Here is a 26,884-nt window from a genome sequence, read left to right on the forward strand (position 1 = left end):
GATTTTATTTATTTATTTGACACACAGAGAGAGAGATCACAAGCAGGCAGAGAGACAGGGGGAAACAGGCTTCCCACTGAGCAGAGAGCCCAATGTGGGACTCAATCCTAGGACCCTGAGATGATGACCTGAGCCAAAGGCAGAGGCTTAACCCATGAGCCACTCAGGTGCCCCTTTCCTAAAGGTTATTTAGGTTATTGTTCAAACATCTTCTCAGTGAGGACTTCCTTAATTTTCCTTTAAACACACAAACATAAACATAGACACACACACACACACCCCATTCTGTTTTCTGTCTTGTTCTTTTCTTCCACTAGGGCGACCAACTATTCTGGTTTGCCTGGAACCAAGGTGTTTCCTGGGACCTGAGAACTTTCAGTGTTTTGTTTTGTTTAAGTTTTATTTATTTAAGTGATCTTTACACCTAACATGGGGCTTGAACTCACGACCCTGAGATCAAGAGTTGGATGCTCCACAAACTAAGCCAGGGAAGCATCCCTGAGAACTTTCAGTTTTAAAACTAGGAAAGTCTGGGATGATTTGTCACTCTATTTAAGCACTCATCACATCTGATGATGTATTTATTTTGTTGTATAAGAATATAAACGCCATGAAGGCAGACATTTTCGTCAGTCTCATTCACTGCTATCTCCACAGTACAGGAATTGCATTTGGCTCCTATCAAGACACTCAACAAATATTTGTGGAATGAAAGAACGAACTCATGGCTGGGCTGGTTCCAGAGAGACTGTGCCAATGAGGTTTTCTTGGGCTTTTTAAAATACCCTACAGCAGGGAGGTAGCCTCAGGTTGGGCACAGGCAAACTGTTGGGCCGGGAATGGAGCAAAGATCTATGGCTCATCCGTTTTGCCTTTTTTTTTTTTAAAGATTTATTTATTTATTTGAGAGAGAGAGAGAGAGCATGGGGAGGGACAGAGGAAAAAAGAAATGTTAGCAGACTGCTCCCTGAGCTCAGAGCCTGATGCCGGGCGGATCCCAGGACCCTAAGATCATGACTTGAGCCAAACACCTAACCCACTGAGCCACCCAGAGGTCCCCGCTGTTTTGCCTTCTTTAAGGGCAGAGCCCAGCTGGCGGGCCTGATGGAAAGGGCTCAGGGTGTCAGGGCCCACGCTGGGATCACTGCTACCCCCTAGTGGTCCCTCTGGGAAAAGCAGCCTCACCTGGGAGCCCAGGGCAGGACAAGCGTGTTCCTGCCCTCTCCTCCTCCTCCCACCTTTTCCCTCTTTCCACTCCCCTCCCCTCTCTGCTTGCCTGATGGAAAGAGCTTTGACGTGGCTCTGGCACCCACCAGCCGTAGGACCTGGAGCCAATAACTAAACCTCTTTGGGACTCAGTGTCCTCATCTGGAAAATGGGGATTGTAACTCCTGAGGGTGAAATGAGATAGTCCAGTTCACACCCAGTGCAGTGCCTAGCCCAGTAGATGTTTATTATTTATTATTCTGATTATTATCACATCTGGCACTCAACAGGTGCTCAACCATTGCCAATTTGCTTGCTCTCTTCTTCATCCGGGTAGTCCAAGCTGAGACTCAGGATGGTACTCCTAAAGCATTCCCATGCTTCCCTCACCCCAGACCAATGAAATCCACAATCTTTGTAATGGATATGGGCATTGGTATTTTTTAAATTTTCAGGGTTTTTAAAAATCTTTTTTTTTAAGGTTTTTTTTTTTTTTTTTTTTAATTTATCTGAGACAGAGAGAGAGCATGCATGAGTGGGGCAGGGAGGGGCAGAGGGAGAGGGAGAAGCAGACTCCCCACTGAGCAGGGAGCCTGATGTGGGGCCAAATCCCAGGACCCCGGGATCATGACCGGAGCTGAAGGCAGACGCTTAACCAACTGAGCCACCCAGGCGCCCCTTCATTGTTTTGTTTTGTTTTGTTTGAAGCTTCCCAGGTGATGCTAATGTACAGCCCAGTGGCGAACCGTACTGGTGACCAACAGTCCTGGGTTATCTGGGACTTTCCAGGTATTAGCACTGTAAGTCCTACACCCCGGGAAACCCCTCAGCCCTGGGCAAACAGGGATACTTGGTCACCCCCTCCCCAAAGGAACAGACCCACATTTTCTGAATCCCAGATCAAGATACACCGTCTGGGTACCAATGACTAGAAATCGGTTGTTTGTTTTTTAAAGTTCTTTTTTTTTTTTTTAAAGTAATCTCTATACCCAACACAGGGCTCAAACTTATGGCCCCAAGATCAAGAGTTGTACGCTCTACAGACTGAGCCAGCCAGGTGCCCCTGGAAATTGGTTATTTGAAAGCTCAGCGTGGAATAGTGGATCACAGACGCCACAGGGTCAGCCCCAGGCAGGAGCCAGGCTCTGAAGGGGAGAGTGGTCGGCTGGGGGTCAGTCGGACAGGTCTCCATCACTGGGCCCCCTTGGGCTCCAGCCACTGGCCGCCCGCTCCATGGCCTTCACCCAGCGGTCCCTCAGCTCCTCAGTTTCAGCCTTGAAGGTGTAAAGCTGGCCTGACTGTTGCAGCTGGAAGACCCGAGGGTCAGCCTGGGTCCCCGCAGTCACCTGGTAGCCCAGCAGGGGGATGGAGGTATGAGCCCGCATGTCCTGGGAGGGGAGGAGAGAGCCATGGGCCACTGTCTTTCTGCTCAGCCCCAGCACGTGGGACAGCCAATTTGAAGGTAAAAGCCACATACCCACCTCTTGCTCCCCAAACACCCAGGAAGCAGGGTGGACTGGTGGGAGGGCATCACGGTGGAGGAGGGCTGGCTGCCCACTGGGCAAAGCTTTTATGACCTGGAATCTAGGCCCAGCTCTGAGAGCCACTAACCCTCTGGCTGGAGGGAACCACATCCTCCCTGGGTCTCAGTTTCCTCCTCTGGCATATGGGGCCAACAATACCCCCCATACACACACATACCATGAGAAGGCCAAGGTCTGGGAGGCAGGGGGTGGCATTACCTGAGGGGCAGCATAGACATAGAGGACGAGGGGGTCGTCCCGGGGTATCACACACCAGTCCCGGGGCCCGCTCTTTCCCCACTTGTCCCCAATCAGCTGCAGGAAGCTGCACATGATGCTTTGCTCGGACCCTGTCGTGGACCCTTTCTAAAAACCAGAGAGAGAGAGAGAGAGAGACTGAAGGGCTGTCGGGGAATGCAGCACCCACCCTATGTCAGACACTGGACCGGGGGCTTGACAATGACCATTTCTAGTCCTTGCAGCAACCCTACAAGGAGGGGTCATTTGTCCCTGAGCCTCAGAGAGGTCCCGTTAGGGCCCTGTGGTCACATAGCTGGTGGGTGGCAGAGCTGTGATCAGCCCCAGCCAGCCTGAGCTTGGGGCAGTGCTGGGAGGGCTAATCACCTATGAGTTGCCCCAGGGAACAGAACTGGGACCTGAGCAGGGAGAGGGCTGTGTGGACTCCTGGGTGGGGAAGGAATGAGCAGGGAATGGGAAGACTGGAAAGTGGGCAGAGGTCCGTGGAAGGGCACAGCCATGAACCCCAGAAGCTGTGTTCAGCTGGAAGGCATGGGGGGTCTTTCCCCACTTCCCCAGGACCATAGACAGAGAGAAGGATGGCAAGTGTGACCTTGGCTGGCTTGGTCCTGAGCACCAAGGACAGGGCCAGCACTTGCTGAGTGGAGGCCCTCTGCGCTCACCTCTAGGATGCCCCGCTTCTTGTCCTCTTTGTCCTCGGGGAGCACGTTTCCAGTGAGGAAGGTGTAGCAGTGGAAGCACACTCGGTTGGGCCTGTTGCCATCATATTTGAGCTCAGCCCGGTAGTCGGAGCACTTGGCGCACACCACCTAGGGGAGGAGGGGGAAGGAGGGGCTTGGGGCCTGAGGTGAGGCAGGGGAGGGCTGCACTGGTGCCTTGGCACTGTTGCCTGGGAGATGGTGGGGAGCATGAGAGGCCCTGGGGACAGGAGGAAGACAAAGCAAACTTCAGGAGAGGAATGGAGGCAGAGACAGGTGGTCCCCTGTGCTGGCAGAGGCCCAGCCTGGAGGCCATGGTTTCAGGGAAGAGCTCAGGCCCTGCGCTCCCCCAGCTGGGAGCTCAAGAGCTTCCCCCAGCTGCGCCCCGCACCCCCCCTACAGGTGTGTCTTGATTCCCTCTTTGTGAGGACGGCTAGTAATCCCAGGGGCTTCCCTGCACACACCCCTGCCTCTAATTCACTTCTCCAAGCTCTCTCCCCCCTCTGCCATCTCCTCTGATTGTCCCAGCCTCCCCACCAGGTGGACAGCGCTGGCCCTTCCATCTTCCCCCGATAGCAAGGGGGGCAGTGACTTGCCTAGGGCCCCTTTGCTCACAGGCAGCAGCTGGTCCTCCCTGGGACAGGACAGGTATTTAAAGTTCCATGGTTTAGCTTTAAGATTCATGCAATCCTAGAGTCAAGCGTGTTCTAATATAAAAATGAAGGGCGGGTTGTTTTTGCCAGGAAGACCTGTCATGTGCATTGGGGGGAATGCCCCCCACCCACCCTCTGCTGGCCCAGTGCGGAGAAAGCCCCCAGGCAGACCAGATCATGCCAGGAATCCAGGAGAAAGAGGCCTGGCAAGAGAGAAGCATGTGGGGTGGGGGGGGGTAGGGTGTAACCTCCAGGGAGACTGGGGTGTCACCGTGAGCCTAGGATGTGGGGTTGGATATGGGGGGCAAGACACAGAGACGAGGGGGCTCCTCTGGGTGGCCAACACAGCACGTGGTCTGGGAGGGCCCCACCGGAGAAGGCCTGGCCTGCCCCACCCTCACCAGGATTCCGGTCTGGCAGGTGGGGAGACAGAAACTCGGCACCCAAACGACTGAAAAAATGACTCACAGAATACAAAGGTCGGCGCAGGCATGAGAAATCCTGAAATTGGGCCAGGGGTATCTCACAGAGCCCCACACAGGGGGCTTTAACTACCTTGGGAATATTTCATTTTATTGAGCTTTAAATTTTTTTATCTTAGTGTATATTTATTTTCTCCTCCCCCAGCTTTTTAGTCTGAAAAATTTCAAACCTACGGACAAGTCAAAAGAACACTGCAATGATACTGTCCCCACCAAACTCTCCGATTGTTAACATTTTTGCCACATTTGCTTTATCTCTCTCTATATCAATGTACTTTTTTCCTGAACAATTTGAGTATAAATCACAGTCATTGTAGTACCCTACCCTCAAATAAATAGCTGGTGTCATGTAAGAACAAGGGCATTTTCCTGCCTGTTCATTATGTCATGGTCACACTTGGGAAATTTAACATCCATCTAGGATTACTGCTTGTGATCAAATTTTCCCCGAAGTTCCCAATAAGGGCCTCTGCGGCTGGTTTTGTTTTTCCCATCCACGATTCAATCAAGGATCATACATTTCATTCAGTTGTCAAAATGTTATATTTCCTCCCTGTACCTTGAAGGTCACAGGTATTGTTACTCTTTGCGCCTCTTTGTATTTCTTAACTATTTTAAATAATGTTTTAGGAACTACTTACCAAGTTGCAATCGTGAATTGACTCAACCCTTATTTGCAGACGTGAATCACCCAAGAACAGTGGCTAATCCCCAGATCCTTTCTATTTGGCTCTGATAGAACGCCTCACTTTCGTCTGAACACAGGTGTGTTCCCAGTCCTTGGAATTTACTCTGTGCCCCAACTGCCATGCAGTGCATTTTGGGGACACCTCCCTGAGCGGCCCCAATCTGCCCAGCTGGTCTCCTGTCTCCTGGAGGTCATTAAAGACTGAGGCTGTAAAGGGCTTCTCTGTTTGCAGAGTAAACTGAGGGGGTTGTTGGGTCCACAGAGAACAGCCCAAGTGCAGCGGGTGCTTGAAAAGCAAAGCAGGATCTGCCTCAAGTAACCGGGCCTGAGCTGATACGAGGAGGGAACAGGTTCCTTCCTCGATCAGCTGGTGACTGCTGCTCTGAGGGAGCCCCACCCGAAACTGTTGAGGAAGGAAAGGAGGAGGAGCTCACTACCACCCTGAAGGTAGTTATTATAATCCCTACCGTCCAGGCGAGGAAACTGAGGCACAGTTAGCCGCAGAACTGAGCAGGTGCTGGAGGGCCAAGGACTTCCCAGAGAGGAGGGGCCCGAGAGCCAAGGTCGCACAGGAAGACGGGAGGACGGGCATGGGGCTGCTGGGGTGCTGGGTGCACGTCCCACCTGGACTGCGAGATCACCTCCCTGGGCTGGGTCTGGGGCTCTCAGGAAGCAGTGGTAAGAACAGGTAAACGCGCAGGGCCACTTCACAGGGTGTCTTGAGCACCTCGTCTAAGCCCTGTGAGCCTCACTTCCCCATGAACGGGGATCACAGAAGCCGCTGGGTCGCAGGGGGACATTGTAAGATCCAAACAAGGCCACTCACATATCCGGGCCCGAGTTAGCACCCAGCGCCCCTGGGTGGCATGGGTTCAGGCCAGGAGAGTTGGTGGGGAGACCGGAGGGGCCCCGAGCTGGGAGGGTGGAGGCAGATGAGGGACAGGTGAGGGGACAGGTGCTGGAGGCACTACTCACGTAGCCACAGGCGCGGCAGTGGTGCCGGCGGCGCGTCAGGGCGTTGAAGGGCTCCCGGCAACGCATGCACATGGTCACCATCTTGTCCCGGACCCACTGTGGTGCCCGGAGGCCCAGCTCCTCGGACTGCAGCTGCTGGGCAGTCGGGTGGGGGCTTCAGGATCCCCTTCTGGCCCTGCCCAGAGGCCCAGGGGCCTTCTGTCCACCTGCTTCCTGGGGGCTTCCACTCAAAGCCGACCTAACCGGCAAGGACTATACTACGGATCAGTTAATATGACTCCCTTTGCACAGGTGAGGAAGCTGAGCCCAGAGATGCCAAGGGACTCAGCAAAGACACCCAGCAAGCCAGAGTTCGGAGCTCAGAGTGGAAGTCAAGTCCCGGACACTCTCCCTCTCCCACCCAACCTACCTCCCACATTCCCTTGGTCTTAATGCTTCATGGGCACTTTCATCCCCAACCTGCCTCCCCCCACAGCCTGAGCTACACAGACATGAAATCCTTCCTAGGGAGGATTGCATAGAGAGGCTCCCAAAGGAAATTTTTGCTAATGGGAGAACCTTTGGCACTGAATCTCTGATGTGCGGGTAGGTGGACTTTCTTGGGTCCCTTTAAATCAGTCCCGGTGGGTGACACTCCCCTGCCCTCCAGGCTGGGTTGGGCAGAGCCAAGAGAGGGAATGCGCCTGTGTGAGGCTGGTGGCTCCCTCGAGGGAGGCAAAGGCTTCATTTACTTCCTGCTCCTGGGTGTCTCCCTCAGGGCCCTGGACCGCAGCCTTGAAGGTTTCATTCCGCTTCTCGATCTGGTCAATGGCCGCTTGGCAGGCCTAAGGGGACACGGGAAGCGGTTAGGGAGTGGCAGGGAGGGCTCACTCCTCTGTCCATCCACCCATTCAGTCAACAGACACTGCTGGAAGCCTCCTGAGTGCTGGGTGCTGGGTTCTAAACACACCCAGCTGACTCAAGGGAGGAGAAACAGTTAGCCCCAGATTACAGATGGGAAAACTGAGCCTCAAGGACATTATGTGACCTGCCCAAGGCCACGCAGCTAGTCAGTGAAAGGCAGCAAGATTTCAACTCAGGTCTCATTCCAAACCAACACAGAGCGACTCCTGAGGAAGCACAGGGAGCAGCTGGGCATGTGTACACGCACATGCATGTGCACACATGTGCGCACACACCCCCTCCCCCCACCCCTGGCCTGGGTGGGTAGGCTGGGTTCAGAACCCTAGGGGCCTTGGAATGTTCTGGTACCTGTATCCAGGAAATCATTTCCTCCTGGGACCTGCTCGGAAAGTGAACACAGGTGTTGAGGAGAGCAGCCACTCCCGGTTTTCCCGCCTGGCCCAGCCCCCAGCTCCATGCCTACCGGGCTTGCAGCTCCAGAGTACGCTGCTTGCCTGACACCAGGAAGGAGTGGGGGAACTCCGCATCAGTCAGCTCCCGCACCTGCTCGGGAATGAGAGGGAGATGACTTGTTCAGACTTGTCACACCCCGTCCCTCCAGGCACCGTGGGGTGGATGGAGGTGGATTGCGCCCAAGGAACAATTCGAATTTGAGGGACAGGTATGAGGACCTTCTCCATGGCCTCACAAAATCTTCGGAGCCAAGTAAATGCACCTGAGCAAACAGGATGTCAAGGTTCCTAGAATTTCAGCGGCAGCTAAATTGACTCTGTGTGAGGTAGGAGTGACAGTTTCCAACAAAGGATTCACCAAAGATGGAAATTGGGTCATAAATTGGGTTTGGGGACACAGCTTTTTCAAGAGCAGACCTAAGGCCTAGAATAAGACTCTTCATCCCATACAGTGAAGGAAGAAATTGGTTGCCCAATCCAGAGATCTGACAGACATCTCCCCCGACTTCCTGTCTTTCACCGTTCCCCTGTCTGAGAATCTCAAGTCCATGGCCATCATGAAGTCTGCCGGTGAGAAATGCTTACTATGTGCCAGCCACTGAGCTCAGGGCTCCCCATACATGTTCTCATTTAACACGTACTGCTGAACCCTCCAATCAACCCTAATTCTTAGCTGCGACACTCCTCCTGAGGGCAGTGGCAGCCAGCCCTGGTCTCGCATACCCGAATCTGGTCAGGCCTCTAGGCTAGATGCCAATTTACAAGAAATGTAGGGGGCCATGGGACATGTTGAGTGACACCTCAGAGGTGCAGTCAGCAAAATCCAGTCTGTGAGAAATGCTCCCAGAGAATGAGCTGATTGCTTCAATTAAAACATGAGAAAAAAGAAGAAGGAGGGGATGTGTAATTGATTAGAAGGGATGTCAGAAACACATCCCAAATGATTCAAACACATCAGCTGTGAGAAGGCATTTACACGTCAAAGAAAACCAAAGGATCTTAGTATTATTAAATAATTAGTATTAATTTGCTAGATGTGATAATGGTCCTGTTGTCACCTTTTATAGCAAAAAAAAAAAAGTTCTTATCTCGTTCAGACACATACTGAAGTATTTATAGGTGAAATGATTATGGGCCTGAGCTTTGCTCTTAAATAATCCGGTGGAAAGAGGAATAGGAGGGGGATGTTGGGGAAACAAGACCGGCTTTGAGTTGACAATAGCTGAAATCTGGTGATGAGTGTACACAAGTTATTTGAGCTACTTTCTTGGCTCTAAACTGTCCATAAGAAAAAGTTAAAGAAAATCTTCACAGTAATCTTGGGAGGGAGATGCTACCACCCTCATTTAGGAGATGTGGAGATGGAGGTTCAGAGAGGACAAGAGACCCGCCTGAGCTCACACAGCAGCTAAAGGACAGAATGAGGGTTTGAATTCAGGGTTTTGGCCTCCCATGGGAAGGCGGAAGAACATCTATTTCCACCCCACCCCAGAGTCCCGTAAACGTAGACCTCTCCCAGAGTGAAGAGTCACAGGGGGAAACTAATATGTAGACAAGAGTTCTGGTGTGGGGAACCTTGTTGTTCTACCTGTTACCTGAGGCTTTCTGCTGGCTCCCTGCCCTGTGGCGACCAGGCCTTTGCACACCCTCAGGCCGGCCCACGGTGTCCCAGGAAAACTGACTCTGGGTATGTCCTTCCTCATGTTAGGGCTGCTCTACCCTTTGGGCCACAGAGTTGGTCTGTTCCCTCTAGAAGGTGCCTGATGTGATTTGGACTTGAATCCATGGTAATGGGGAGGCTCTGAGAGTTGATACATGGAGAAGCTCCTGTGATGTAGAAAGAGGTGTTTGGGAAAGTCACTCTAGCGGCTGTGTGCAAGGGGCAGAGAAGGGCTGGATCTGGGGGGAACAGACCAGCCTGCACCTGGGAAGCAAGAAGCTTTCTCTCTGGGGGACGATATGGGGAAATCTGGCAAGACTCCACGACTAACTGGGGAGGGAAAGAGGGGAGGGAAAGAAAAGAGAAATCTATGGTTTAGAGCCCAGAGATAAAAAGAAATGTGACGCTTTTAATAGAAAAGGGGGAACCAGGGGCACCTGGGTGGCTCAGTCAGTAAACCTCTGCCTTCGGCTCAGGTCATGATCCCAGGGCCCTGGGATTGAGCCCCCTATCAGGCTCCCTGCTGGGTCGGAAGCCCCCTTCTTCCTCTTGCACTATCACTGCTTGTGTTCCCTCTCTCGCTGTGTGTGTCTCTCTCTCTCAAATAAATAAAGTATTTAAAAAAGAAAGAAAGAAAGAAAAGAAGGGGAACCAGAGGAGCCAGAACCCCCCTCTTTAGAAGGGCAGGAGGAAAGCTTCTAGAGGATATTTCCGGGGTCTGCTGTGCCCAGTCTCGACCACTCCCCATGTCTGGGCCCATTCAGGGCCCTGCTAACCCATACAGTGCCTTTGAGCTAATTAGAAAGAGACACCCCTTCTTCAAAACACTTTACTGACATCTGTTGGCAAACTGCATAATATTCAGATTTTGTTGGAACGAGACACTTGACTGCCATCTGCCGGACAATGAGAATTGTAAGTAAACAGTCCACAATGTCTGCTTGGATGAGATGTGCCTGTGCAGAGCCCAACCTACACAGTTGTACATGGAGACTCCAGGTGTGTATGTGCCTGCATCCCTTCCTTCTTCCCAGGCTGGCCTTGGGCGGGATGGCACAACATTAGGACCAACTTGGACCTTGGGAGAATCAGCTGCTGAGAACTAGGCCTCCTTGCTATCCAGAAAGGAGGAGGCCAGAGGGTCCTAGGCCAGTGGGAACTGTCATGGTGGTCAAAGGCCAGACCTACCTTCAGACTGCAGACTTGGGAAATGGCTCCCATGCAGATGGCGGGCAGGTAGACTGCGCTGCCCTGGCCCAGCCTGGGCCCTTCAGGAGAAGGTGCCGGGCAGCTGCTGGAGCATTCGACACTCTGTGCAGGAAATGTGCTCACTGGGATTGGCAGGAGCCAGGAACTCGGCACGCACTGATGCTCTCGGTCTTGTCTCTGTGTATTTTCTCTTTAGGATTCTGTGTTGATCTCTCTATTTCTTGGCTTTTCTGTCAATCTCCGCCTCTCTTTTTCTACACCTGGGTCTCTGCCAGCCCTAAGACAGGGCTGCCTATCTCCATTTCTGTCTGTCTTTTGCTCTCCATAAACCTGCCTTTCTCAGTCTCACTCACCAAGGCTCCCAGACCTACAAGCCTGCACACACCCTTGCAGCTGGGACATTCTGACCACTCAGGAAGGGCAGTTGGATGCCACGGGGTGAAGGGTTACAATCGTAAAAGACTACAGGCAGCTCAGGTGTGGGGAGGAGGCTAGAATCCCCACAGGGAGCCCAGGTTCCCCCCATTGGACTTCATCATGCTCAAGCTGCACCCCACTTTTGGGCCCTTGATTGGGCCCCAAATGCCATGTGAGCCCAGTCAGGAGCAAGACAAGGTCCTCCCTGCTGAGGGCTCTCAGAGGCCCAGGGGTTCTCCAGAGGACTGAGGGACCTGGCTCAACTCCTACCTGCACCTCGCTCCTGGGGCAGATCCTGGGGGGGCGGGCAGTGACAGGGAGACGGGATGGGAGAAATGGAAGCATACCAAGATCAGCCGGACTTGACCTCCGCTTCTCCCAGCCCCAGCCTTCAGGACACACTGGAGCTCAGGAGGGATCAGAAAGTTGTCAAGAAAGTACCCCCCCACCCTGACTTACTCGACTATGCCTGCAATTCTGCATAAGCTTTGCGCCTCTGAGCTGAAGCCTAAAGAGGAGATAGTCCAGTAGGGTGATTAGGTCCAGGGACTCTGGACTCTGTTTTACCTGGTATGATTGCTCAAACCAAGATTTGCTGTGTGACCCCAAGCAAATTATAACCTTTCTGGGCCTCGGTTTCCTTTCAAAAGACTTTTAGGGGAACACTCTTACACTGTTGGTGGGAATGCAAATCAGGGCAGCCACTCTGGAAAATAGTAGGGAGCTTCCTCAAAAAGTTAGAGATCGTTCTACCCTACGACCCAGCAATTGCACTACTGGGTATTTATCCAAAGGATACAAACATAGTGATTCAAAGGGGCACCTGCACCCGGATGTTTATAGTAGTAATGTCCACAATAGCCACACTATGGAAAGAGCCCAGATGTCCATCGACAGATGAATGGATAAAGAAGATGTGAGATATATATATATATATATATATACACATATATATATAAAATACATATATTGAATATATATATAATATTGAAATATTACTCAGCCATGGAAAAGAATGAAATCTTGCCATTTGCAACGATGGGGATGGAGCTAGAGGGTATTATACTAAGCGAAATAAGTCAGTCAGAAAAAAGCAAATATCATATGATTTCACTCATGTGAAATTTAAGAAACAAAATAGATGAACATAGGGGAAGAGAAGGAAAAATAAAATAAGATGAAAACAGAGGGAGAGACAAGCTGTACGAGACTCTTAACTATAGGGAACAAACTGAGGATTGCTGGAGAAATGGGTAGGGGATGGGGTAACTGGGGGATGGGCATTAAGGAGGACACTTGATGGAATGAGCACTGGGTGTTATATGCAACTGATGAATCACTAAATTCTACCCCTGAAACTAATAAAAAAAAAGACTTAATTTTTTTAGATCAATTTTAGGTTCACAGCAAAATGGAGAGGAAGATACAGAGATTTCCCATATACACTCCTGCACCCCTATACTCAGAACCTCTCCATTATCAACATCCCCCACCAGAGGGGGACATGTGTGAGGACTGATGAACCTCCATGGACACGTCATGATCGCCCAGAGTCTGCAGTTCCCATTAGGATTCACTCTTGGTGTTGTACATTCTGGGGGTTTGGCCAAATATCACTCCAGTGAAGCAAGAGACAGCTTCGCTGCGCTTAAAATCCCCCGACCTGCGTGTCCCTCCCTCCCCACTAACCCCTGGAAACCACGGAGCTTTTTACGGTCTCCATAGTTTTGCCTTTTCCGGAGTGTCTGACAGCTGGAACCACACTGCGTGTAGCCTTTTTCAAATTGGCTTCTTTCACTTAGCAAAAATGCACTGACTTAAGTTTCCCGCCTGCCTTTCCATGGCTAGGTAGCTCATTTCTCTGTATCACCGAACAATATTCCATTGTCTAGATGTGCCACAGTTTATTTCCGGATTTTTTTTTTTTTTTGATGGGATTAACTACAGATAGACTCACACGCAGGCATGTACCTGGTTATTCCTCTGTAGTTATTCACAGGGAACGACTAGCTGTCCCTCAGTAGCGGGCTAGCTGAATGGGTTACAGTACTTTGCACAGACGGGAATACCCTACAGCTACCCACCGAAGGGTGAGGCCACTCTAATGTCCTGACATGAACGATCACCAGACTTAGCCTGGAGTGAACTTAGTGAACTTAGCACTTAGTGAAAAAAGCAGAGTGGAGAACAGTGTCTCTGGAAAATGGTTTCACTGTTTATGTGAAACGTAAGTAAAGAAGCAATAATAAATATATTATTAGTTGGTGCCTGCAAAGACTACCTCCAGAAGGCCTTCGAAGAAGCAAAAAGTCTGTCTCCTGGAAGAGAACTAGGAGTTAGAGTGGGGAGGAGACTTCTCATTGAATGCACTTTTTATATTTGATTTGGGGATGTGTATTATCTATGCTTTAAAGTAAAAAAGTGTTATTTTTAAAAGAAATAGGCAAAGGAAAATAACAACTCCTCCACTATAGGGATACATGAGAGTCTGATGGGGTGATGCAGGGCCCAATCCACAGGGACCAGCCAGTCGGTGGACACTATTTATGGGTTGCTGTCCCCATGCATTTGTGGCCATCTCTGGCTGGGGACACACAGTCCAGCGGTGGAGCTGACCATGTAGACCTTTACGCTCCAAGTGTGGCCTGTGGCCTGCAGCGGTAGCAGCTCTGGGAGCTGGTTAGCAATGCAGAGTCTCAGGTCCTTCCCCGGACCAACTGCATCAGGACCTGCATTTTCGCAAGACTCCCAGGGCCTCATGCACATATTAAAGTTGTTAGCGCTCTGGGGCAGTGGATAGGGAAAGCAGAGAGAGGTCAGGCCAGGGAGGGCACTGTCCCAAAGAGTGGGCCAGGCCTGTGCACCCCAACAGGGGAGAGCTCCTACCCCAAAACGTTCCCACCATGTTAGCCCAGGATCTCCAGATTTGGGTTCCTGGGTTGAGAACCCGGCCGACCCTGCTGCTATTCCCCATACTCGATCCCAGCCTCAGGAAGAAGCCTGGCGCTGTCAGGGGACAGGGTGCCTCTCACCTTCATTCCGGCCACGTCGATGCGGGTCCTCACCTGGAACTGGGAGCCCACCTGGATGACCTTGGATATACAGTAGAGCAGCATATTGTTGAACTGCCGGAGACAAGGAATGGTGAGGGAGTGGGTAGTGGCAGGGCAGGAAGGACGGGGAGGCAGAGCTGGAGCAACCCTGCGCCTCCCTCTCCTCTTGCCAGGCTCCAGGTCAGCTCCCAGGAGTCGCAGGTGTGATGAGGAAGGGGCTGTCTATCTGGCCTCCAATCTGATGAGGATGGTCACTCAAGAGTCGCCCTGTCTGTGGGCCTCAGACTTACAAGGCCTTTCTCATGGGGGCTCAGGGCTGCAGGGCCTCATGGGACATTACAGCTCCCTCCTCCAGACCTCCAGGAAGGACCAGTTGCCAGATCTCCAGGAGAACCCCCCGGCTTCGTGAGTGCCAATCTGGGTAGTTCTTCTTACCAGCTAACCTGATTCTCTCCTGCTTTGCATTCCTCGAGCAAGTTTAATGTTTAAAGTTCCTAGAGCAGTTTAATGCCGCAAGGTTTGGAGCCAAACAGACTGGGTTCCAATTCAGCCTCTGTTGCTTCTTAGGTCCTACCTGAGGAACCCCTCAGTTGGAAATCCTGAGGCCTAGCCTGTGACTTTTCTAAAGTCACCGGGTGCCAAAGCAATAACGCACAGAGAAGCAGGCTCTTCCCTGCCTCTCCCGCGGTGCCAGGCAGACACGAGGCAGGCAGGACCTGGTGGGAGTGGCCCCTGGACCGCCCTCTCCAGGGCAGGGGGAGAGGGCCACTTAGCATTCTTGTACCAAGAAAAGGTAGCGCTCCATTGGGTCACTGCGGCGGAAGGAGATTTTGAGGACGGGACCTTCGCGGAGCAGGGTGTTGGAGGGGTCCACTATGTCATCCTCGAGGCCCAGGCGCTGGTACACGTCCCACAGGTCCTGCAGCCGCTCCTGGGACAGGGGGAGCACCCTCAGCCAAGGCCCGGCAGGGCCCACCTGCTTCTGGAAGGTTTGTCTTGTGTGGACAGGGATGGGAGGTGAGGGGGAGGACAGCAGAGGCTGAGGGGATGAGTGGATAGAGACCTAGACGGCTGGGGTGGGTATGGCTGAGAGCTGCAGGGAGGAGGTACAGGGCCCCTGGGGATGCCTGCTGGTCCCACCCCTGAGGGCCAGCTGCTCACCATCTCAGTGATGGCTGCGTTGGAGTGCTGAGCAGCCAAGAAGATCATGTCCAGTGCTTCTGAAGGAGGGCACAGAGCCAGAATTATCTCCTGAAAATGTGGAGCTGGGGGCTGAGGCAGAAAGTCCTTAAGCCTTAACAAAGAGGCCCGAGAGTCTGCTATGAGTATGTAGGAGAAGCCTGGCCAGCACACGGGATGACTGTGTGACGGAGGCCATTTCTCACCCAGAGTTGAGAGACTGGAAGCCACTGAAAGATAGGGCTTAGACACTGGGCTTCTGTGACCAAGTCATTCCTCCCCAAACCAAGCCAGACCCAGAGGGTGCTGTGGAAAGAGCACAGGCTTTGGTATAATATAGGCATAGTTTCAAATCCCAACTCTGCTCCTTTCTGGCTGTGTGACCTTGGGCAAGTTGCTTGATCTCTCTGGGCCTTAGTGGCTATAAAAAATGGCTAATGGTATAGATAACGTCTAGGAAGTACCAACAATCAATGTTGATAGCTGATGGGGTGCTCAGTCAATAAAGGGAAGTGGCTCAGGCCTCCCTAGCCCCGTGGATCCCCCAGGGTGGTATCCTCACTCTGAGCATCGGCCCGGTCTGGAGCCTGGGCTGGCAGCTTCTGGACGTACTCCTTGAGCAGCAGCTCATAGCGTGGGATTCTCTGCACAGGTTCTAGCATGTGGTGCTGCAGAGTCAGGCTGCCGGAGGCCTCGCTGCTCTTGGGGAGGGATGGGAGGAGGAACAGTGTGGGTTGAGAGTGGGGAAGGGCAGAGCGGGCTGCTGAGATGGTCGGGGAGGGGGGGAGTGGGTGGGGCAGACTGGCGTGGGAAGCCTGTGCAAGCAGCTGAGCGGGAGGTGCCCCAGATCCCTTGGGGAATCTGAGCCAGTACCCACCAGGGTGGTGGTGCAGGCTCGGCCCCAGCCCTTGCCCAGCCTCACCTGAATGCGGGTGATCACCTCCTGGAAGGGGGCAGACTTGTCAGTCCAGCTGGCCAGCAGCTCAGCCGCTCGCTGAAAGTTCTTGACATACTCACTGTACATCTTCAGGAATGGGGCCAGTTTCTGGATGACATCACCGATGCGGGGGGTAGCTGTCCTGGAAGAGGGCCACCCGTACTGCCTTCAGCCTGAGGACCTCCTCTCTTGATTTCAGGCAGGGTCAGGTTAGGCCAGGCTCTCTGAAGCACACAACTCCCAAAAACAGTCCTTCCACTGCACTTCTGGGTGCAGGCATGGGGGCTCATCACCCTCACCCACATGTGTGGGGTCCAGCCCCCTCAGACTCTGAGCCCCGAGGGCAGATGCTGTTCTCTTCCACCCGAAGGCCCAGCATAGTGTCGGGCCCCCACCGCACATCCTGAAACCACTTGAGGCAGCTGACGTAATGGCAGCAAGGGCCAGAAGCCAAGCACCATTCCAAGACATGCCATGGGTCTCACCCCATTTAATTCTCACACCTCTGTGGGGAGTGGTCATCGGCCCATCTTAGAGATGACAGAACAGCCCCAGAGGGGTAAGAACGTATCCAGGGTCATATCGTGGTAGGGCCTGAAGGTCAGCCCAGGGGCTGTGACAGCAGAGCGATGAGGTGCCCGACAGTCCCTGAAGCTGGCCTTCCTGAGTTTGATTCCCAACTGTTCCACTTACTCTAGCTGTGTATTCTTGGACAAGTCATCTAACCTCTCTGTATCTCCATTCTCCCATTGGAAAAAAACAGGAATGGTGGTAGGCATAGGGCCATCTTTAAAACAATAACAACAAAACACCCAGGGGTGTCTAGGTGGTGAATTTGGTCAAGTGTCCGACTCCTGGTTTCAGCTCAGGTCATGATCTCAGGGTCATGGGATCGAGCCCTTTGTCTGGCTCTGAGCTCAGAGTGGAGTCTGCTTCAGATTCTCCCTCCCTCTCCCTCCTACTCACTCTCTCTGTCTCTCAAATAAATAAAATCTTTTTAAAAAATCTTCAAAATAAAATAAAAATAACAAAAACCAACCCACATTTTATTGCGAAAAACTTTAAGCCGTCATGAAGGAAAAAGAATATAATAATGAGACCCTATATATCTGACCCTGAATTTAACAACTATGGACATTTCTCTTTGTTGAAGAATTTTAAAGGACACCCCAGTCCTCCTGGCATTTCTTTAGCAAAATACATAAAGCAAGTAATTCCTCCACCAAATGCTTCAGTGGTCATCTCTGAAAATGAAGACAGTTCCTTGTATCACCACACAGGAGATGGGTTTGAAGAATCAGTGAGTTCATTAAGTGTGAAACCCAAAGCGGAGCATGCCAGAAGCCCTCAGTTAGCACTGCCTCTTTCCACTGGCTCCGAAGTCCCTCAGCCTGCTGGGGACCGACACACCCCCTTCCCCAGGACACACACACACACACACACACACACAGCCCCTTAGCACCCACGTGTCCAAGCCCCTTACTGTGAGCACAGACTGAGCCCAGGGGAGGAGACCATCATGGACACACAGCAGGGGTCTGAAGAGGCCAAAGCCAGTGCCACAGGGGTCTGCACCCTGTCCCGGCCTTGGCTGTGGCCATGGGGGCTCGGGTGTTCACGGAGGACCTCTCACCAGTCATCCAGCCGCCGCTGCAGCTCCGGGAGGAAGAACTGTGCATGGAACTGGTAGATGGAGGAGATGTTGGAGAAGATGAGCCTGACCACGTCCTCGGGGAAGGCCTTGCTGGCTCGGGCCTCCCTCAGCAGCTCCTGGAAGAACACCTGCAGCCGCGCCCGCCGGTCACTCGGTCCGTGGCCGAGAAGAGCCCCACCCCCCGCACACCGGCCCAGGCAGAGACAGGCACAGCCTGGGGGCTTTCTGGGCCCTTCTGTGGTCTGGGGGATGCTTTCACCTCTTCAGCCTCCCATCATCCTCGAAACAGCCTCAGGAAGAGACAGAAAGGGCTGTATTCTGCCCACTTTACAGATGGGCAAACGAAGGCCTAGAGGCTCAGGGACTTAGCCGGGGGCTGGCAGCTGATGAATGTCAGAAATGGGCCCACCTCGTGTCGGTCAAGGTCCTGGACTTTACCAAGCTAAGGATCGTGCTCCAAATGCACAAATATTTAACCCTCAGGCTTGGGGCTTCTTAAGAACGTGTGAAGTCTAGGAGCAGTGAGGATGTTGGGTGTGGGGGTGATAGATGAGGACTCTCTGCACGGCAGGGAAGGCCACGTGCACTCTGCTATATGCAAGGTGCCGGCCTGGGCACCAGGGCTGGAATGGCAGGTGGCGTCAGTTCCCTAAATCCTCATTTCTGCCCCAACTCCAGCCAATGGGGGTGAAAGACTGAGACTTCCTCGAATCACATGCCAGGTCCTAACTCTCAGCGCCAGTGAGGTACACACAAGGGAGAGTGAAGGTGGGGAGAGGAGAACTGGGTGCTGGGGCTCAGAGCAGGACAGGGCAGTATTCTGGCCCCTGACCTGGTCTAGCAGATGGAGGCGGGCCACATAGGCCTTCTCTGTCTCCAGGAGCTCCTGGACGATCCTCTTTTCCTCAGGCTCCTGCAGGCAGGTCAAGGGGGAGGAGAAGGAGAGAGACAGCTTTGGTCTCCTCTGATGGGGACCCTGGGTGTAGTCTCCAAAGACGTCCCAGTGAACGCCTACTTCCCAGCACTCATGCCCTCCCACAGTGCATCTAGGCTGGCGCTGGGATCGCTTTAACAAAGAGTGGGGTAGGAAGTGGGGCTGTGCCAGACCTGGTCCAAAGGCCTAAAAGGTCTGGAAACTTCTTGGAAGCTTATGCTCTCTTGGGAGCCAGGAACCACCGCATCTGGAAATTTGGCTGCCCTGATGGAGAGGCCACGTTGAAAGGAGAGGCCCAAAGACCTCACTCATAGAGAGAGAGCCAAGGGCCCAGCTGTGCCGGCACCCCAGCTGAACCCAGCTTCTACTGTCCCTGCCCAGGCACTGGGCTTGAGAACTGAGCTGTCTTGGGCATTCCAGCACTGGTCACCATCTGACTGCAGTCATGGAAGAAACTCTATCATGGGCTGACTTGTGTCCCCCTCCCCAAATCCATACGTTGAAGGTCTAAAGCCCCAATACGACTATATTTGGACATAGGGCCTTGGAGGTGATAATTACGGTTAAATGAAGTCATAAGGGTGAGGTCCTCATCCAACAGGACCGGTGTCCTTAGAAGAGTAGGGACAGACCCCAGGAGAGTATGTGCATAGGACACAGTGAGACAAAAGCCATTGATAAGCCAGGACAAGAGGCTTCACCAGACACCCACCCTGCCAGCACCTTGATCTTGGACTTCCAGTCTCCAGAATCGTAAGGAAATCTATGTCCGGTAAATCGCCCAGTTTGTAGCATTTTGTCATGGCAGCCCCAAGCTAGCTAACACAAGCCCCAAGTGAGACCAATAGAAGAACCATTAGGGAGCATTCTAGTCAACCCAGAGATTTGTGAGAAATAATAAATTGTACTCAGCCACCACATGATCACCCTCCCCATTTTATAAATGAGGGAATGGCACAAAGAGGCACTTTACAAGTGCTTTGCCCAAGGTCACACAGTTAGAAAGCAGAAGAGCTGGGGCATGACCCCTGGTGGTCTGGCTCCAGGGTGTACAGGGTCATGCACCCTAGCCCTTGAACTCCACAGACAATCAAACCGACACCCAAACTGGGCAGGTGACCCATCCAGGATCAGTCTAACGGCAGCATTAGCACTAGCCTCTATTTCTAGTTGGAATTGTTGCCTTCTTCGGTGGATAAACTGAGGCCACACCCGGGAAGGGTACCGGTTCACAAAATGGAGACCCTTCTAAGCTGCGTGGCCTCGGACAAGTTCTTTAAGCTGTCCGAGTTTTCATGTCCTTGCCTAAAAGACTCCCTCAGAGAGGGGCACAGGGAATGATGCCAACAGTGGGGTACGCTGTAGGCATTAACCAAAGGCCATTAAGAGGAGAGAATCTAGCTGTCAATTGATCTCTGGTTACACAAGACCCCTGCCTAGGGAAGTGCTGGCTTTGGCTGGGAGAGAATTTTCTGGGAGGAGGTCAGTGAAGGGGTCCCCCCAGGTCCCCACTTTTGCTCTAGCCTTCAGGCACCTGTGTCCCTAGCCCAGCGTGGGTCCCAGGCTGGCAAGATTTCCTCCAGGCCCCACTGGACAGCTTGTTCTTCAGGGAGCTCAGGTACCGCCTGCTAACCATCCTGGGCTCGGACCTCTGCAGGGTCTCCCCAAGGCTGGGCTCCTTCCATGGCTCTGCAGGTGGGGGAGCCCTGCCCCCAGGGCAGTGATGTTCGATCTCCAGCTTGCAGACTCTGGATGCTGCACCTGGAGTTCTGAGGTGAACAAAACAGATTTGAGGGTTTCCTGGCTATAAAATAGGAAGAAGGATAGCACTTCCCTGGTGGGGATTATGGGTAATATTAATGCAAATCACAGGCATGAAGTGGCCCCTGCACTCAGAAGGAATTTGCTAAGTAAAACATCCACTTCCTTCCCCAACATCTTCTTGGAGGGAACTCCAGTCTTCAGAATGAGTCAGCTTAGACTTGTTTTGTTTTCTGGAGAACGACATACTTCCCTCTTTAAAATGCAGTGAGGAACCCCTCATCTGTATGCAGTGCTTTCTAAGTGGCCCCAGATCACCCTCACCTGTACATCTCACCTCTGTTTTTAGTCTCTGTGGCAGGAAAGACCCTGAAATCTGAGTAACTTATATATGGAGAGAAAGTGGGAGCCATGGAACACTCTACAGGGAGGGTAGAGCTGCTGAAGCTGGGGTTTTCCATGGGAACCGTGCCCTTTACATCTCCAGTGGCAGGGGAAAGGCAGTCTGGAAGCAGTTTCCTTGTTCCTCCAGGAATGCCCTCTTGAAGGGTAGCTTTGTGTGTGTTTATCCTACTACAAGGTCCAGAGGCTAGTTAAACTCTTTAGATAAAAGAGGCCACCCTCACTGAATATATCCCACGATTTGGGCTATACCCATTCTCTCTGGTATGGAAAGGCTTGCAATGAGACAAACAGGCTGGTAGATGGAGAGACCAGACATGTACAAAGTCTCCAAAACTCTGAGAAAGGTTTTCATGACCCTGGTTTTGCAGCTAAAAAAACTGAGGTACAGAGAGCATTAGTGACAAAGCTAGGGGTGACAAAGATGGGATCCAGATCAGGCATGCTGGCTCCTGAGACCTCACCCTAAACTGCCCCTCCCCATTTGAGTTAAGGAGAAGCAGGTCCAGAGGGTAAACATGTCCGCCCGAGTCCCTCAGCTGTTTGGTGGTAGAGAGAGGATTGGAAACCAGTCCTCACAGCTCCCCATGGGCTCTTCCACCCTTGTCTGGCACCCTGGTGCCTGGTTCCTCAGCCCATGGAAATAGCTGGGTCTCAGGCTTTCTGTTCTACATTTGGTTTCAGCTTCTGCATTTCCTTCCAAGTGCCCCAGGCCAGCTTCTGTTTCCTTTTCACCCCTCAGTTTCAGATCAGCTAAGGTGCTGGGGAGACCTCACAAGAAAGCCAAAGCCAAGGCTGCTGGCACGGGGCCCCTCACCCGATAACAGGTGGCTCTCACCCTGCAGACAAGGCCTCCTCTGACCCCATTCTGGTCTGCGGGCTGCCTCCTCCTGCCCAGTGTTGCCTGGGCCTGGCACACATGCCAAGGGTCTCCACTGGGCATCCCTGGCCTGTTGAGTTGGGTGGTGCTCTCTCCCCACACTCCAAAGGGTGGGCGGTGGGCCAGGAAGGTTGTGCCTAGAGCTGTCCTCGGTGCTGAACTAGAATGTGCTTGGCAAAGAACTCTGGGAGAGGCGGGGTAAGGTCAGGAGCTCAAGAAGATGAACCACCCTTCTAGGCCCACATCTGTGCCACATCCACTGCGAAGCCCACAGAAGTCTTTCTCTGCTCTGAGTGCCCTCAGCACAGAATCTAGGCTCCTCTTGGGAAATCTATTGTCTGTGACCTGGCATCACAGTAATTCCATAAGCTTAATGTCCAAAGACAGAAATCCTCCCAGCAGGGATCATTCTTTTGGCTCCTGTGTCCACTACAGTTCCTGGGTGATACTGTGTCATCCCAGGTCAAGTCCATATCCAATGACTAGTCCATGTGGGGGTACAAAGACCCCTGGCTTTGCCTCAATAGAACAACCTGATGGAAATCTCAGCTCCAGAGCTCCTTGGGACAGGCTGAGGCCTCTGTTGCAAGTATACACAGTTCAGCTTCTCCCAGTGCTATATCCTGCCCCAACAAGTGTCATCCCCAAAACTATCCCCAGTAAATCTACTGAAGCAAATTTCTACCTTAGAGTCTATTTCCAGAGAATGCTACCGACAACAGTTCCTAACACAGTGATAGGTTTAAGAAACACCTGCAGGGGGATGCCCAGGGTGGCTCAGTCAGTTAAGCATCTGCCTCCAGCTCAGGTCATAATCCCGGGGTTCTGGGATCAAGTTCCAGCATCGGGCTCCCTGCTCGGTGGGGAGCCTGCTTCTCCCTCTGACTGCAGCAATCCCTGCTTGTGCTCTCCCTTTCTCCCTCTCTCTGACAAGTAAAGAAATCAAATTCTTCAAAAAAAATAAAAAAGAAAAAAGAAGAAGAAAAGAAAAGCCTGCAGAGTAGATTAATGTCACACAGACACAGACACACACACACACACACACACACACACCGCCCCTGCCAGGGCCACCAGTAACCTCCACATATGAGGCCCAGTTTTATTCCCTTCAGATGGGAGCCCCTATCCATGAACCTGAAGCATTTTGAGCCTCCCTGCCTCTCTGTACACCCACAGTCTCATCAGAAGGTAGGACTACAAATAGACCTACCCTCCGGAGGCTGTTAGATAATTAAATGAAAAAAGTCACACGAGTCACTTAGAACAGTGTCCCAAACGTAGGCTGCTGATCCACCCAGGTTCGCCCAGTACAGTCTCAGCTTTTCCTTTCGCCCCCTTCCCTCCGCCAAAAAAATTTAATGGCATCCACTTCCAGTTTTAATTGTGCCCTGATCGGAATGATAAATTATATGGTTGTCCTACTTATAAAGAGTGTCTGATAAGCATCACTATCATTTCTGAGGGAGAGGCAATGGGTGGAGTCCTGCAGCCCCAGCACTGTGGGGCCCACCCACACTCACTCAACTACACACCTCTGGACTCTCCCCAACACATCCTTGCACACACCCTCCCCGTTGCCCAGCTCCTGGGGCCTGACCACACTCCTCCATGCTACCAGGAATCCAGGCACAGCCCAGACAGGAGGAGGTGTCTAGCATGGGCCCAGAGAGAGAACTGCTCACTGTCGGGGGCCAAGGTGGCCCGAGTACTGATCCTTAACCATGGAGAGAGGGAGGGCCTGTGCTTCAGGCCTGGTGGTAGATGGGCAGAGGGGGGCCCGGGCTGGACAATGGAACTACAGGGAGCCCACAGGTTGGCCCTAGCGACCCTTGCCACCCCCACCACCCCATACCTGCTGTTTTCAAACACGGTCGCCAGACTGGACACAGATGCCAGCTTCTCCTTACTCTCTCCCTCCATTCTGCAGGCCTCCATGGTGGTACTCAGCTACTCCCTGAAATAGGGCGGGAGGCCTCCAATCAGCACCCTCAGCCACCCTCACCTGGGGTCACAGAGGGGCTAAGGCATCCTGGAATGAGCTCTGGTCTTTCCAGAGGGCTCAGTAGGCCTGCTCCTGGCTTCAGAATAGGAAGGAGGAAGTGGTCCCAGAGCCACAGCCCCGAAGGGGAAAGGCCCGTGCTTCCTCCAAGAGGGAGGAGCCTGCTCAGGCCCCACCCTCCCTCATAGGATCTGACCTTATGCTCCCAAGGGGGCAACGGGACCCAGAGGAAGTTTCTGGAGCCCTCCCATGGCTGATCTTGACCAGCCACGATTTCTCATAAGGCCCAGTGGATTTTACTTGAAATTTTCTCAGCAACTTCTTTTCTGCATCTGACCAGTGGCTCACTGCTATGAGGAAACCACTTTTTTTCAAATTAAAAATAGATCACAAACCTGTTAAGGGCTAGCAGGGAGGAGTACAGAGCTGTTCTCACCTCCCCATCTGGGCTCTCATTTTAATGGCTACTGTCTCCACCTCCTTGCCCCAGGGGAGAGCAGCTTCCTCCCCGAAACTCTGATAATAACAGCTAACGCACACTCTTTTCAGTGCTTTACAAGCATTTTCTCATTTAATCCCATAATAACCTTATGAGGCAGCCCCATTACTACCTCCATTTCACAGAAGAAAAAACTGAGGATCAGAGAGGTCAAGTAACCTGACCAAAGTCACCCAGTAAGGACACAAAAGAAGTCAGATGTCCAAAGCAAAGGTGAGCTGCCTACAATTCCAGCAGAGATTTGGTTGAGAACCCGGATTCTTGTTGCGTCATCCCCAGACTGCCCTGCTCTTAGCGTTCTGGGTTGTCTCTGCTGGAAGCTTCCCCTACCACCTGGTCTCCCAGCCCTTCCACAACAAATGCCCATCTCCTAATCCCCCTTGCAACTTTACTGGCCCTTCAGGGCTCTCCCAATGGGTTCCAGTCTCACTGGTCCTGAAGCAGGGTGCTCCACTGAGACTCATCTTTGTCCTCAAAGCCTAGGGACTGGGCCTTAGTCATCTGGATCCCTGATGGGCGTGGCACAGCTTCAAGCCCCAGCACCTGTAAACCCCCGGGGGCTCACACACCCACCTGCCCCACCAGCTCAGAGCTTCGCCTGAACAATTTCTTCTAGCAGATGCCTGACTCCTTCCCCCAACCCTAAACTTCACCAATCCTCTCCACTTCTTTTCTTTTTTAAGATTGTATTTAGTTATTCATTTTTCTAAAGATTTATTGATTTGAGAGAGAGAAAGGGAGAGAGAGCATGTGAGGGCAGGGGCAGAGGGAGAGAATCTTCACGAAGACTTCCTGCTGAGCACAGAGCCCAAGGGCGGGGGTGGGGGGTGGGGAGAATGGGACTGGACTCAATCCCACCGCCCATGAGATCATGACCTGAACCAAAATCAGGTCGCAGATGCTCAAGAAGGACAGAGCCACCCAGGTGCCCCAGTGTTTTCACATTTTATTATGGAGAAGTTAGAACACATGCAAAAGTAGACAGCATAACATAATGCGCTTGCATGAACCCATAACCCAGACCCAACAACCATCAACTCATGGCCAGTCCTGCCTCATTTGCAGCCACATTCATTCCCCCTTATCTGGAAGCAAATACTCAATGTCAGATGATCGCTCCTATAAATGTTTTGGTGTGTATCTAAAAGATAAGGAAACATATATATATACTACACGCACACATCCATGTATGGTAATATTATTCCCTATATGCATACACACATATGCTACATACATGTATATGCCTATACATAAGACAGTACTACCATTTCCATACCCCAAGAGATAGTTACCAGTAATTCCTTGATGTAATCGAAAACTGAGTCAGCAGAGATCCAGTTGCTTCCTAAATGTCATCTCCAGTGGACTGAGTCCTCCCCAAAAATTCATCTGGTAACCCTAGCCCCCAGTGTGTCTGTATTGGGAAATCGGGCGTTTAAGAAGTAATTAAGCTTAAATGAGGTCATATGAAGAAGGTCCTTTTAAGGACTGGTGGCCTTCTAAGAAAAACAAGAGCAATCTCTTCACGCCCACTTCTCCCCACAGCCTGCACACCCTCTGAGGGGAGGCCATGGGAGGCTAACCAGGAAGAGAGACCTCACCGGAAACAGAACACCGCGAGTGCCTTGATCTGGAACTTCAAGCCTCCAGATCGTGAGAAATAAATTCATGCTCTTTTTCAGCCTCTCAGGCTGTGGTATTTTGTTATGGCAGCCTGAGCAGACTCATCCATCATCATTTTTCTTTTCTTTTTTTTTTTTTTTAATTTGGAGCTATGGGCCCCTGGCTGATTCAGTCGGTGAAATGTGTGACTCTTGATCTCGGGGTTCATGAGTTCGAGACCCATGTTGGGGTTAGAGATAACTTAATAAAAAAAAATCAGGATTCAAATAAAGTCTAGACAAATAAAGTCTACAGTCAAATAAAGTCTACAATGTCCCACTTATGAACTCCCTTCCCACTCACAGGTTTACTTCATTCTTTTTGTTTTCCCACACAATACAGCTCAGAGGACACTGGGTTACTAGCCCTACAGGTCCCACGGTCAGGACTTTGCTGATTGCAGGGCTGACCCCTGGATTTCCTGTCCATGTGGTTCAATCTAGGGGCTTTGCTCAGATCCATCTTTAACTGCCGCTTTTCCTGGACGTTTCCAGGTCTGGGGAGGACTCTCCTTGGTGCTCCTCTTCCCTAGACTGCAGAACCCAGTTGCTTCCTCGGCCTCCCACCGGACTGTACACGGGCTCCCTGTGGGCAGGGCAGGTCCTCAGGCCTGGATCCCCAGCTCAGCCCAGGCTCTGGAACATAGTAGGGCCTTAGGAGGCCTGTGGAATGGACAGATACAACACAATGCGCCCAGAGGCTTGTCTCAGCCCTCAGCTGCCAGTACCTTGGGCTTCTAGAGCGGAATCTAGGCTCAAACCGCATGACCTACACCTCCCGTGGGGTGGGGAGAGGGCACA

At 52.2% G+C, this 26,884-nt stretch overlaps 1 protein-coding gene across 9 annotated transcripts; it reads right to left on the minus strand.

The window, feature by feature from the left end:
- Window positions 1-1,837: 1,837 nt before the first annotated feature.
- On the minus strand, window positions 1,838-25,949 carry FGD2 (FYVE, RhoGEF and PH domain containing 2). Of its 9 annotated transcripts, none has more exons than XM_047732520.1 (18): window positions 25,715-25,949; window positions 23,777-23,878; window positions 20,416-20,650; window positions 18,780-18,860; window positions 17,927-18,075; window positions 16,279-16,435; window positions 15,919-16,057; window positions 15,339-15,397; window positions 14,962-15,108; window positions 14,157-14,252; window positions 7,850-7,929; window positions 7,735-7,765; window positions 7,215-7,307; window positions 6,484-6,618; window positions 3,650-3,796; window positions 2,949-3,095; window positions 2,688-2,783; window positions 1,838-2,594 (listed from the first exon to the last, which is right to left on the minus strand). In XM_047732520.1, exons 2-18 carry the CDS (start codon window positions 23,857-23,859, stop codon window positions 2,379-2,381), a joined length of 2,091 nt encoding a protein of 696 aa, XP_047588476.1. In that variant the 5' UTR covers window positions 23,860-23,878; window positions 25,715-25,949; the 3' UTR covers window positions 1,838-2,378. The 9 variants fall into 9 exon arrangements, with proteins under 9 accessions (XP_047588476.1, XP_047588478.1, XP_047588480.1 ...); XM_047732522.1 differs by lacking the exon at window positions 25,715-25,949 and adding an exon at window positions 24,319-24,365; XM_047732524.1 differs by lacking the exon at window positions 25,715-25,949 and having other exon boundaries at window positions 6,484-6,615; window positions 23,777-24,025.
- Window positions 25,950-26,884: the final 935 nt, after the last annotated feature.

The sequence above is a fragment of the Lutra lutra genome, chromosome 6 (assembly GCF_902655055.1).
Source record: "Lutra lutra chromosome 6, mLutLut1.2, whole genome shotgun sequence".
NCBI classification, from domain to species: domain Eukaryota; kingdom Metazoa; phylum Chordata; class Mammalia; order Carnivora; family Mustelidae; genus Lutra; species Lutra lutra.

Bases quoted from the DNA above. Each gene is read 5' to 3' on its own strand.
- FGD2 (XM_047732520.1), bottom strand. From the start codon at position 23,859: ATGGAGGCCTGCAGAATGGAGGGAGAGAGTAAGGAGAAGCTGGCATCT. The intron at 15,398-15,918 runs GTGAGGATACCA...GCCCTCCTTCAG, and splicing joins AGACCGGGCCGATGCTCAGA to AAGCACTGGACATGATCTTC. The intron at 15,109-15,338 runs GTGAGCAGCTGG...CCCCTGTCCCAG, and splicing joins ACGCAGCCATCACTGAGATG to GAGCGGCTGCAGGACCTGTG.